The sequence below is a fragment of the Chiloscyllium plagiosum genome, chromosome 3 (genome assembly GCF_004010195.1).
Source record: "Chiloscyllium plagiosum isolate BGI_BamShark_2017 chromosome 3, ASM401019v2, whole genome shotgun sequence".
NCBI lineage: Eukaryota > Metazoa > Chordata > Chondrichthyes > Orectolobiformes > Hemiscylliidae > Chiloscyllium > Chiloscyllium plagiosum.
Window position 1 is genome coordinate 34,515,945 of NC_057712.1, and position 13,490 is coordinate 34,529,434.

The 13,490-nt window shown below is 40.0% G+C and overlaps 1 protein-coding gene across 3 annotated transcripts in view; it reads left to right on the forward strand.

The window, feature by feature from the left end:
• Positions 1 to 13,490, forward strand: part of gclc (glutamate-cysteine ligase, catalytic subunit) — a 68,033-nt gene that overhangs the window by 15,014 nt on the left and 39,529 nt on the right. For all 3 annotated transcript variants that reach the window (XM_043679578.1, XM_043679569.1, XM_043679584.1), the window contains exon 4: positions 2,146 to 2,328. In XM_043679578.1, the coding sequence (XP_043535513.1) occupies positions 2,146 to 2,328 (183 nt within the window). The remainder of the gene's footprint in view (positions 1 to 2,145; positions 2,329 to 13,490) is intronic.

Below are 13,490 nucleotides of genomic sequence, written 5' to 3' on the forward strand. Positions count from 1 at the left end.
GGAGACTGCATCGGGAGCAATGGATACAATAAATGATATTGGTGGATGTGCAGGTAAAACTTTGGATGTGGAAGGCTCCTTTAAGGCCTTGGATGGAGGTGAGGGAGGATGTGTGGGTGCAGAATTTGCAATTCCTAGGGTGGCAGGGGAAGGTGCCAGGACAGGAGGGTAGGTTGTAGGGGTGTGTGGACCTGACCAGGTAGTCATAGAGGGAACGGTCTTTGCGGAAGGCAGAAAGGGGTGGGGAGGGAAATATATCCCTGGTGGTGGGGTCCGTTTGGCGGTGGCGGAAATGTCGGTGGATGATTTGGTTGGTAGGGTGGAAGGTGAGCACCAGGGGCGTTCTGTCCTTGTTACGGTTGGAGGGGTGGGGTCTGAGGGCGGAGGTGCAGGATGTGGACGAAATGCATTGGAGGGCATCTTTAACCACAAGGGAAGGGAAATTGCGGTCTCTAAAGAAGGAGGCCATCTGGTGTGTTCTGTGGTGGAATTGGTCCTCCTGGGAGCAGATACGGTGGAGGCGGAGGAGTTGGAATATGGGATGGCATTTTTGCAGGAGGTAGGGTGGGATGAGGCGTAATCCAGGTAGCTGTGGGAGTCGGTGGGTTTGTAAAAAATGTCAGTGTCAAGTTAGTCGTCATTAATGGAGATGGAGAGGTCCAGGAAGGGGAGGGAGTTGTCAGAGATGGTCTAGGAAAATTTAAGGTCGGGGTGGAATGTGTTGGTGAAGTTGATGAATTGCTCAACCTCCTCACGGGAGCACGAGGTGGCACCGATGCAGTCATCAATGTAGTGGAGGAAGAGGTGGGGAGTGGTGCCAGTGTAATTACGGAGGATGGACTGTTCTACGTAGCCAAGAAAGAGACAGGCATAGCTGGGGCCCATACGGGTGCCCATGACTACCCCTTTTGGTCTGGAGGAAGTGGGAGGATTCGAAGGAGAAATTAAGGGTGAGGACCAGTTCGGCCAAACGAATGAGAGTGTCGGTGGAAGGGTACTATTGGGGACGTCGGAAGAGGAAGAAATGGAGGGCTTGGAGGCCCTGGTCGTGGCGGATGGAGGTGTAGAGGGGTTGGATATCCATGGTGAAGATGAGGTGTTGGCGGCCGGGTAAACGGAAGTCTTGGAGGGTGTGGTGTCTTGAACGTATGTGGGCAGTTCCTGGACTAGGGATGATAGGACAGTGTCGAGGTAGGTAGAGATGAGTTCAGTGGGGCAGGAGCATGCTGAGACAATGGGTCGGCCAGGGTGGTCAGGCTTGTGGATCTTGGGAACGAGGTAGAACCGGGCAGTGCGGGGTTCCCAGACTATGAGGTGGAAGCTGTGGGTGGGAGATCTCCTTAGGTGATGAGGTTCTATATGGTCTGGGAGATGATGGTTTGGTGATGGGGGGGTGGGGTAATGGTCGAGGGGGCGGTAGGAAGAGGTGTCCTCAAATTGGCGTCTGGCTTCAGCGATGTAGAGGTCAGTGCGTCAGACTACCACTGCGCCTCCTTTATCTGCTGGTTTGATGGTGAGGTCTGAATTAGAGCAGAGGGAATGGAGGGCTGCGCATTGTGAGGGTGAGTTTGGAGTGGGGGAGGGGGGGTAGAGAGATTGAGGTGGTTGTTTACGGTTGGAGGGGTGGGGTCTGAGGGCGGAAGCCTGGTGCTGGTAAGTGGGACTAGATTGGATTGGGATATGTGGTCGACATGAATGAGATGGACTGATGGGTCTATTTCCCTGCTGTACATCTCTATGACCCTAATAAATTATTTGTCACTTCATGTCAATGCTGTGACGATATTCAAAACTATTAGTGAATAAAATGCAACTTTCTAAGGCAGTTTATCAATGTGAATAGACCTATTTTACTAGCTGTTGAATTAACTACAAACTATGCAGTTCTTTTCAGGTGATAAATAACTCATGGTTTGCCTCTTTTTTTTTTTTCCCCCTTCTTTTCTTTCCCCCCTTCTTTTCCCTCCTCCCTCCTCCTTCCTCCTCCTCCCGATTATATTTACAATCTTTAATGATTGGCTTGAACTTACACTTTTCTAAGTCATAAATGCAGTTAACCACTCAGGTGATCATCTTCAAAAACAAAAGTGAGCTAAAGTCTATAGTCTGAGACACATTCATTTACCTTTTTTGTTTTACAAAAAGCCATCCTACTCTTTGGAGGCCTGAATATGGCAGCTACATGATTGAAGGTACTCCAGGGCAGCCATATGGAGGAACAATGGCAGATTTCAACACTGTGGAAGCAAACATGAAGTTTCGTCGACAAGAAGTGTCTTTCTTATTGAAAGCAAATGAGACTATCTGCACCATCACTGCTTTCCCCAGGTGACTGAGTTGTCTTTTTTCAAATTCATATGAAGTATAACAAAGATTATTAATAATATGGTTTGCATTATTTTCCCATTCACAAGCATTTCATAGTAATTAATGTTGAAGAGATTTTATGCTTTATTAATGAAGTGCATACCATCTGTCCAGCAAATGTCCCTTTGTATTGCACATCTTGTTTGACAACACAATACAATTTTCATAAACAGGCATTTGATTTTTTGGATGAATTTCAGTGAAGTTCTGGTAATCTGATATACATTTGCCTCTGGTCATGCCTCATTGTACAATTGAGGCACAGGATCTCTGAAGTAAACAAATGGTCTGCTTAAAATTTTTGAGGGATTTGTTTTTGGCTTATGTTTGGATCAGTTTTTCAAAGTTTTTTATACAGCAAATTGTTTTAACTGTCACTATGATAAACCAGCAAAAATCATGTTCCTCAAATAACAGCCGTTTACTGCATTATTGCAATTCAGTTCTCAATTGAGGGTGTAAGTGAGAAGGCTCTCGGCTGATAACTTTTTAGTTAAGGCAAACTTATTTTTGTTTAAGTCATTCATGATATAAATAAATGACATAACAGTGATGTATATACCCCCAGCATTATGTTTCTATTACTTAGTGTGATTTCACATTTATTATGTGGACCTCTTGATCAACCAGAATATTTAATTACCTGCATGCGCATGGTCTCATAGGTGCTGGTTAATAAAATGTTTGCTGCATAGAAGTCATTCTCTATATGACAAACACTGTAGCCTGGCTTTGCTACTGTTTACTTATCTATTAATAAATCTGTATTAGCTTATAGCCTGAGGCAAGATCTGGTTTGCTGTGACCTTCAGAAGTCAAAGAAATTAGCAATTGTTAGTATGTTGAGTGTGTTTAATACAGTAAAATTGCAATAATTGACCAGTGATTAAAAGACACTTTTTTTTGCTTTGGAAGAGAACAAAGACACACTTAATGAAGTAGACCTTTTTTGTGTGCTGTAAAGACCATGATATTTTATTTTGCATTTTTAATTGTGGACTTAAATAGGGAATTTTTTAAAATGTGGATTACATCAGCTTTTCAAAGCATGTAACCTGATACTGCAAGTGCCATTTACACTGATTCCAGCTCATCTGCAAGCTATGCTTGAACAAAGACGTGTACAAATGGAGTTTCAGCCCATAATGAATAACTGGTCTGTGGAGTAATTACCAATTTTTGATGACAGTGGCCTTCTGCCTGACAGTTATGTGAAGGTTTCAAGATTCCTGAACACCTTGAGGATGTGAATCATTTTGGGGGGAAGCCTTCCAATCTCCACCAGCTCTGTTGTGTGCAGCAAAACCCACTTTAAGGCTGAAGAAATCCAGTTTATTCTTCAGTTGTTATAAGCTGTGACTTTTTAAAGAATAAGTCAGACTTTTTTTTTTGAAAAGTATATAACCGTCATCCTGCATCTCCTCGCAAACCAATGAAAGCATCCAGGGAAGAAGATCAAGAAACAGTAATCAGATAGCACAGGAATCAACTCGGCAGAACTTGTGATTGGAGACCACTGAATTTCTTTCCTAGTTTTCTTTTCAGTATCCCCTGTGGTCTTTTTCTTCCTTTGTGTGCAAGAGTGTTTATAAGGACTTAAAGTTTTATATGTCATGTTCATAATTGTTTACCTGTAGCTAGGGTCTGTTTATTCATACTAAATGGTTATTTAAGTACTGAAACCTGGTCAAGCTTTCTATCAACCTGAGGTCAAAAAGACAGGTACTTTGGGAAAATTTGCATACTCTTATGAAATATTTAACTTTATGACTGAGAATAGTGGGGTTTGGTTTCCAGCGTGCTGCTCCAAGGAGTAACAGCATGAGTGAAGTGTTAGCTGTGAATATGCAAATAATGGTGGTGATTGTAAGGGGTAAAATGTGATCTGATTTTTTTTTTCCCCCACTTGCAATCTTAAGAAGGAGAAAAAAACTATAGATTTTTGTCATGCAGATTCCGACAGGTCATTGTAATTGCTCACACTTGATTCGTGACCGAAGTTTGTTTAACTTTATGATTAATTGCAGTAACGTGCTAGGGCTACTTCGCTGTCCTATACCACTGAAAGTGGTGGAAGGATAATATATGGAAAGGTATAGGCCATTCTCTTGGTCATATATGCTCCGCCATTCAGTAAGATCGTGGCTGATCATCTGCCTCAAAGCTACTTTCCCAGGCCATTTCCTTTCAATTCCCTTGTCTCCACAAATCTATTGGATGCTTTTCATTTTGAACATACTTGATGGTTGAGCTATCACAGTCTTTTGGGGTAGAGAATTTCATAGGTTCACCTCCCTCCTGAGTGAAGTAATTCCTTTTCATCTCAATCTTGAGTAGTCTGCATGTTTTCCCGCCTGAGTTTATGTTCTTCATTCAGTAAGCAAGGAAAACCTTTAGTCTACATCCACTTTTTAACACCTTGTAGGAATTTTTAGTGCTGTCTTATCAAGGCTGTATATGTGCATTTTTGTACTCCAATCAGTTTGTATTCTAGTCCAGAATAAAATTTGTCTAATGTATTGATTTTTGCCCTTGAATGGTAGCCTTTAGTAGGTCATGAACAAGGACAACCAGGTCCTTTTTGGTCAGCCAGACTATTTAAGAAGTATTCTCTTTATTTTCTACCGCAGTTGATAACTTCTCAACTATTCACATTATATTCCAATTCCCATATTATTATCCATTTAGTTAACCTGTCTAAACCCACATAAGACCTCTTAGTCTGTCTCAAATTACATTCCCAACTAGCTTTGTGCTATTAACAAATTTGGAAATATTTCTATTGATTTCTTCACATCAAAAAACACTTATAGTTTGAGAACAGTAGTTGTTCCAGCACTGATCCTCATGGTACATTTTTAATAGGGGGAGGCAATGGTTGAGTGATGTTACCATTTCACTATTAATCCAGATGCTCAGGCAGTGTTCTGTGGAGCTGGGTTCAATCCTGCCAGAACAAATGGTGGAACTTTATTTCACTGAAAATCTGGCATTATGGTGAAAAACATTTTCATGAAACCATTGTTGATTGTTTTGGCGAGGTGGGAAGTCCACTAATATACTTTTTAGGGATGAAACTGTTGTCCTTAACTGGTTTGGTCGACATGTGACTCCAGACCCAAAAAAGTGGTTGATTCTTACTTGTCCTCAGCAAGTAACATGCTCAAAAAATTTCCAGCAGCTTTGTCAAATATAGAGTCATTGAGATGTACAGCACGGAAACAGACCCTTCTATCCAATTTGTCCATGCCAATCTGATTTGCCAACCCAATCTAGTCCCACCTGCCAGCACCCGGCCCCTAACCTTCCAAACCCTTCCTATGTCTATACTCATCCAGATGCCTTTTAAATGCTGCAATCATATGAGCCTCCACCACCTCTGGTAGTTCTTGCCAGGGTTGGAGGATTTGAGCTATAGGGAGAAGTTGAATAGGCTGGGCTGTTTTTCCTGAAGTGTCGGAGACTGAGGGGTGACCTTTTATAGAAGCTTATAAAATCATGAGGGGCATGGAAAAGATGAATAAACAATAGATTTCCCCTGGGGTGGAGGAGTCCACAACTAGAGGGCATAGGTTTAGGGTGAGAGGGGAAAGATATAAAAAAGACCAATGGGGCAACTTTTTCGCAGAGAGGAATGAGCTTGATTTCCCTTTCAGGAGTCCATTTTGACTGTGCTATTTTACTATTATTTCCAAGAGACCGGTTATCACATTTTCATAAATAAAGATTTCTCCAAGATTTATAGTTCTTTTCTTGTTTTTTTTTCAAAGGAATGAGTGAGGTTATTATATACTATCAAGTGTGCAGAAACCTTTGCTTAATCTATGGAAGTTTGCAAGATAATCACCCAAGCATCCATCTCTAAGCTAGCTCTTCCCATACACAAGCTCATCTGGTCCAAGGCTTTATTTAGTGTTCAATCCAGTGAACTTCTCAATTACTATATCTTTATGAATAACTTTTTACCATTTCTTTCCACTTCCGGTCCTTTAGTTGATTAGTATTTCTGGGAGTTTTTTTTTCTGTCACCTTCTGTGAAATAATTGTTTAATTTGTCTGCTGATTTTCATGTTCTCCACTGTAAATTCTCCTGCTTTCAATTGTAGTGGGTACATATGTGTCCTTGTTAATGTCTCTTCCTTCTCACACTTAAAGCAGCATTTACAGTCTCCTTTTTATCTTGCGAGCTTCCATTCATGCTCTCTTTAAGTTGTTTATCAACTTCTTAGTTCTCTTCTGAGTTCTAAACCATTTCTAAACCTCAGGCTTGCCATTTTTCTTTCTGATGTTTTTCATAAGCCACTCCTTTGACCTAATGCAGTTATTTTTGTTAGCTGCAGTAGTTGGGTGTTTGTGCTCTTGAAGTTTTACATATTGTACAATATTTATCAATATTTTCAATACCAGCTTTTTGTCTACTGTCAGACCTTTTGACTGCATTTTCCCAGTCTACCATAGCCAACTCATAACTTGGTAATTTCCCTTGTTCAGCTTTAAGCCCCTAGTTTTCAGAATGTTTTGTCACATTAAGATGCTATCATATTATGGTTACTACTTTGCAAATTTTTTTTATTGCAAAGTTATTAATTAGCCTTTTGTCAATGCATAATAACAAATCCAAAATACCCTGGCCTCTAGATGGTTCTTCAAAGTGTTGCTACAGGAGTCCCTAACATTTGATCTGATTAGGTTTACCCTATCCTTTGTAAATTTTAAATCCCCTCTGACCATACATGTATGTTACATGGATCTCATAACTCCCTGATTTTTTTTTTCCGATTGCCATGCCATTGTTACCAGTACTGTTTGCCTGTGAGCATTTCCAACCATGTTTGCCTCTTGTAATTTCTTCACTCTCTGCCCAAAATGATTATATCTTGATCCTTCAATCCAAGATCCTTACTTACTCACGTACTGGTGTTATCATTTATTAAAAATGCTACCGCACCACCCTTTTTTCTTTGCCTATCCTTCCTAAAATAATACTTGTGTATAGACATGGTAATTGTGGGGTGGCGCAGTGGCTCAGTGGTTAGCACTGCTGCCTCAGTGCCAGGGACCCCGGTTTGATTCCAGAACTGGGCAACTATACAAGCTCCACACAGACATTCTCCCAGTGTCTGCCAGGGTTTCTGGGTGCTCTGGTTTCTTCCCACAATCCAAAGATATGCAGGTTAGGAGAATTGGCCATGCGAAGTTGTCCGTAGTGTTCAGGGATGTGTAGGTTCAGTGAATTAGACGGGAATGTAAAGTGATAGGGCATGGGAATGAGTCTGGGTGGGATGCTCTTCGGAGGGTCAGTCTGTATTTGCTGGGCTAAATGGTCTGTTTCCACACTGTAGGGCTTCTATGAAAAAGAATATCAGCAGTCTCGGTCACTCAGTCACATCTCTTTTCTCCATATGGCAATTAAATTCTATCCATTTACCTCCATTTATGCTTTCAACTCATCAACATTTGTTTCTAAATAATTCTACCTTTTTAAGCTCTGATCTTATTTGGTACTTGCCTTTTTTTGTTTTGTCTTTTTTGCTTTCTTTAAACCCTGCCCTATCGTAGTAGCATAGTTTCCTCAGGATATCAATGGTCCTACTAAGATGCACCTGTTATCTGGTATAGATTCTAGCTTATCAAAACTGAGTATTTATAAAGCTCATTTATGAGCAAAATCCAAACTTACTACTCAACATTTAAATGATAAGCTAGCTCAGTGATGAATGATTACTGCTTTGCACTCAAAATGCAGACTTTCTGTGCAATGTTGCATTGAATCTTACAGTACACTGCCCTCTTCTGGGGAGCATGGGACGTGACTGGAGCTACAGGTAAACATAAACTCTCTACTAGCTAATACTTTAACCCACTTATAAACCTCCTGCAGTACATACGTGCAGGCACAAAACTGCTACAAGGAAGTGGTGTTATGGAGAAGGGAAGAATGGGAAGGCTGTTCAATATTTCCTGCCTACAGGGTTAACTGAGACAACTTGGGATTTGTTGCTGTTTGATATTCATTTTCCAAGGATTTTCACTTTCTTTTAGAAGTCACTGATTTACATTTTAAAATGTCTGTCTGACTTGCCAAAAGCCACTGCTTACTGCAACTTAAGGGGAAATAAATAGTTTGCTTCACAGTTGATTTGCTTCTGACCAAACACACACTGGTCACCATTCCATAGGCTAATCAGTGATTTGTTGCTAGCTGAGTCTCCCTTCATACATGGTCCCTTGTTAACCTTCCCCCTATTACTTAAATTACACATCAAACAGTACTTAGCAAATAGTCGTGAGTGTGGTGCTGGAAAAGCACAGCAGGTCAGGCAGCATCCAAGGAGCAGGAGAACGAACGTTTCTGGCAAAAGCCCTTCATCAGGGAATAGAGTCATGGAATCACACAGCATGGAAACAGACCCTTTCAGTCCAACCAGTCCGTGCTGAACGTAATCCCAAACCAAACTAGCGCCACCTGCCTGCTCTTGGCCCATATCCCTCCAAACCTTTCCTGTTCACACATCCATACAAATCTTTTGGATTGTACCCACATCCACTACTTCAAAAGGAAGTTCATTCCACAGTCAAACCACCCTGCTGTGTTTATATTAAAAATAGATTGTCCCTCAGTCTGTTATTTTTGTAAAAATCCCTCACCTTTTAAAAATGCTTCCTCCATTTTCCCCCCCGCCCCCCCACCAAGCCTCCAAAAACTTAGGGAAAACACAGCTACCACCAACTCTATCACCCTCCTAAACTCCAGTGGGGAAAAAAAAGTCTCAGCCTTTCTTCATAACTCAAACCTTCCATAACCTGGCAACATCCTGCTAAATGTCTTCTGAACCCTCTATGTAGCTTGATAATATTGTTCATATAACTGGATGACCAGAACTAGACACAGTATTCCAGAAGAGACCTCAAACGTCCTGTACAACTTCAACATGACTTCTCAACTCCTGTACTCAACAGACTGAAGGCGAGTGTGCCAAATGCTTTTTTTTAACCCCCTGTCTGTATGTGACACCTACTCCAAAGAACTATGTACCTGTACCCTTAGGTGCCTGTGTTCAACAGCACTACCTAAGGCGCTACCATTAATTGTATAAGCCCTACCCTTGTTTGTAGTACCAAAATGCAATACCTCTCTTTTATCCAAATTCAACTCCATCTGCCATTTTTCAACACATTGACCCATTTGATCAAGATCTCTCTAATCCTAGAAAACCTTCTTCACTGTCTATTATGCCACCAATTTTGTCATCCGCAAACTTATTAACTATGCCTTATGTACTCTTGATCCAAATCATTATATAAATGACAAACAAAAGTGGACCCAGAGCTAATCCCTGTGGAACAGTGCAGATCATAAGCCTCCATTCCAAAAGGCAACCCTGCAGTTAAGCTAATTGGCAAGCTCACCCTGAATCCTATGTGACCTAACTTTTTACTACCATGTGGAACCTCTTGAAAGGCTTTACTAAAATCCAAGGTCGTCAACCTTTTTGGTACTTTGCTCAAAGAACTCAATCAAGTTCGTGAGACACTATTTTCCTAGCACAAAACCATGCTGACTGTCCCTAATCTGTTTTTGTGCCTCTAAATATCCATAAATTCACCTCCAACAATTTATCCGCAACTGAAGTCAGGCTGTCAGGTTTATAGTTCCTCAGTTTCTCCTTTTATATCCTTTCTTAAACAAAAGTACAACATTAGCCACCCTCCGGTCATCAGGCACCTCACCCATAGTTATAGCTGATGCAAATATTTCTGCAACGGGTCTCATAGTTTCCTCATTTCCCACAGCATTCCGGGATACGTTAGATCAGGTCTCGGAGATTTAAGCCACTTTTACGTTCTCGAAGACTTCCCAAACATCCTCTTCTGTAATGTGAACCATTTGAAAAATAAAGTTTATTTCTTTGCATTCTCTAGACTGTATTCCTTTCTCCACAGTAAAAGCTGATGGGAAACATTCAATAGTATCTCTATCTCCTGGGTTTTAACACAAAGATGACCACCTTGATCTTTAAGAGACCTTAAGATCATGCCCTCTTTCTAGTTACCCTCTCGCTCTTAACGTACTTGTAGAATTTCTTTGGATCATCCTACTATGCCAATGTTATCCTCTGCCTTCCTGATTTCTCTCAAGAATGCCCCATACTCTCTTTATTGATTAAGAGATTCAATAGAACCAAGTTGTCTATATCTAAAATGTTCACTTTTAATCTTGACTAGAATCTCTATCTTTAGTCACCCATTGTTCCTTAAATCTTACCAGCTTTACCCTTCAGTCTAACAGGAATGAAGTGCCTCTGAACTCTTGTTACCACACTCTTGAACACCTCCCATTTGTCAGATGCCTTTTCACTTGCAAACTGTCTACTCCAATCAATTTTTGAAAGTTCTTGTCTTATTCCAATAAAATTTGCCTTACTTTAGTTAAAAACCTTAACTTTTATGGAAGGCTTACCCTTTTTCATAATCACCTTGAAACTAATAGAATTATGATCACTAGACCCAAGTATTCCCTTGCTGACACCTCAGTCACTTGCCCTGCTTTATTGCCCAAGTGAAGGTCTAATCTTTCTCCTGGTAGGAGCATCCATACATTGATCAAGAACATTTTTTTTTGGTGAAAAATTTGTCAAGTGTGCTCAATCAAACCTTTAATACTATGGTAGTCCCAGTCAATGTTTGGGAAACTTAAAATCCCCCATTATAACAAGCTTATTATGCTTAGATATGAGGTCTCTCTACAAAAGTTTCTCAATTTTTCTCTTACTGTTGAGTGCCTATAGTACAATCCCATCAGTGATCTTTCCTTCCTTATTTGTAAACTCTGCCCATATTTTCACTGGGCAATTTTTCAGAAATATCTTAATTAGTTACAGCAGTAATGTATTCTTTAATCAAAAGTCCATGCCCCGTCCTTTCTTGCCTGCTTTTCTATCCTTCCTATAGCATCTAAAACTCAGAACATCGAGCTGCCAGTCTTGTCCGTCTCTCAGCCAAGTTTCTGTAATAGCAATGACATCCCAATCCCATGTTCTTAAACATACCCTCGGTTCATCAGCCTTACCTGAAAGACCCCTTTATGTTAAAATAAATGCGATGTAGTTCTTCAGAGTTACTACATTCTCTCATCTTTCTTTTCTCATTGACCTGCTCTCCTCACGTTCAACCCCCTATTCCATCAATCCTTCCACTTGAATTCCTCCACTCACTCAATCAGTATAGAATGAGCAAACTTCCTTGGTAAGGTATTAGTCTCTTTGCAGGTTAGATTAGACCCATCCTTTTTGAACAGTCATTTCTATCTCTAAAGACTTTCTAATTATCCAAAAACCTAAATCCCTAAACAATGCACCAGCTCTTCAGTCATTGATTTTTTTTTATCTCCTTTTTAACTTCCCTCATTTGAGGTTGGCATTGCAAGTAAACTGGAAAATGCTACTTTTAAGGTTCTGTTTTTAATCTTTTACCTAACCTCTTAAAGTCACTCTATGTTGCTTTAATCTTTTCTGTTTGAAATGACATTTCTACCAATGTGTACAATAATTTCTGGCAACTCAATCTCACCTTTTAACAACCTAAATTTATGCTGACTGCTGCAGAATTGCCTGTCTATGACCTCTACAGCAATAATCCTATTAAATTTTGTCAATCACTGCTTAACCTAAGAATTGTTCCAAATGTCCATAACTAGCCCTGCCATTTTCCTCAGACTATCCCCTTCAAATGTTTCAAAAACGCAATATCTATTTGATAGACAAATAGTTGCCAGAGTCTTTTGAAATACCTTCTTATCTTTCCTGACAGTCACCCATCTGTCAGATCCTGCTCGATAGTAACATTTCTAAATCAACTAGTCATTTCACTTTGTACCTTTTTTTTTATATGATCTTAATAACCTTAAGCCTAAACTAAAAATGTTTCAATAACACCTAAAAATAAACTACTTTGAATTATCTACAAAAATATATTTTTAAAAATCAACCACTTAGCTGATTTACTGAATAAAAACAATTCCTTTTCAATAAATTCCTCAAACAATCTTCTCACTGACCACATTTAGGGCACTCAATGAAAACACAATTCTTTTTATTTTAAAATAAAACCGTTAGCTTGTCTTCCTAAACAAAAAAGTGAAGTAATCTTTTCCACAATTCTTGTTTTAAAACTGTAATTTTCCTTGTTGAATCAAAAATACTGGTCTAAAAAGATATGGTCTTTACACTGTCCAACCCAATACTTGATGACACTAGAGACAGGTACAATGACTACATTTAAAAGGCATCTCAACAGGAACATGATTAGGAAAGGCTTAGAGGTAAACACAGGCAAATTGGTCTAGTTCAGTTTAGAAAACCTGGTTGGCATGGATGAGTTGGGCTGAAGGGCTTGTTTTTGCATTGTATACCTCTATGCTTCTGTGACATTTTGTTCTGGATTTCAATTGTCCATATAACTACAGGTAGTTCTCAGAACATGTGTTCTGGCATAGTGTTTGCTTATGTCACTAAAGAATTAAGAAACAGTATTTTCGAGAACACGTACCTCTGTTCGCAATAGCATGATTCCAGTGGTGATCACTTTGTATGCTTTGTTCTGCGCATGCGCTGATGTCTGCTCTGGTCTTCATGCTGTTTTGTGCATACACAGATGTCAGCTGCCAACAGAGCAGCCTTCTGAGAAATACATTGCACAGCTTTTTGTGAAAGATTCAATACTGGATTATCCCTTTTGTGAAAAATGGAGAGGCACAGTGACAACAATGTAGCAAGAAGCATCCTGGTAATAAAATGGCAGCTGGTGAACACAAGAAAGGCTATAACACTGGAAAAGAATGAGGGTGTCTACCTTTATATACCATGATGACCCACTGTCCGTGCATTAACAATATTTTTTAAGGGTCCTGTGTTAAACTTACTTGATAAATATGGTTTGTACCTCATTCAGGCTGTGCTATACTTTTATGTTAGACTTTTTTTGGTGATTTTTTTTTTGAATGATCGAGTGTATTTTTGTTGGTCTGCCTCTAACCCCACTTTTCCCATAGGCCCCATTATTTATATTATGTGCTTCTCTAAGTGAGGTTTTGCTAGAACACAATTATAGTGTTACAGTAGAAC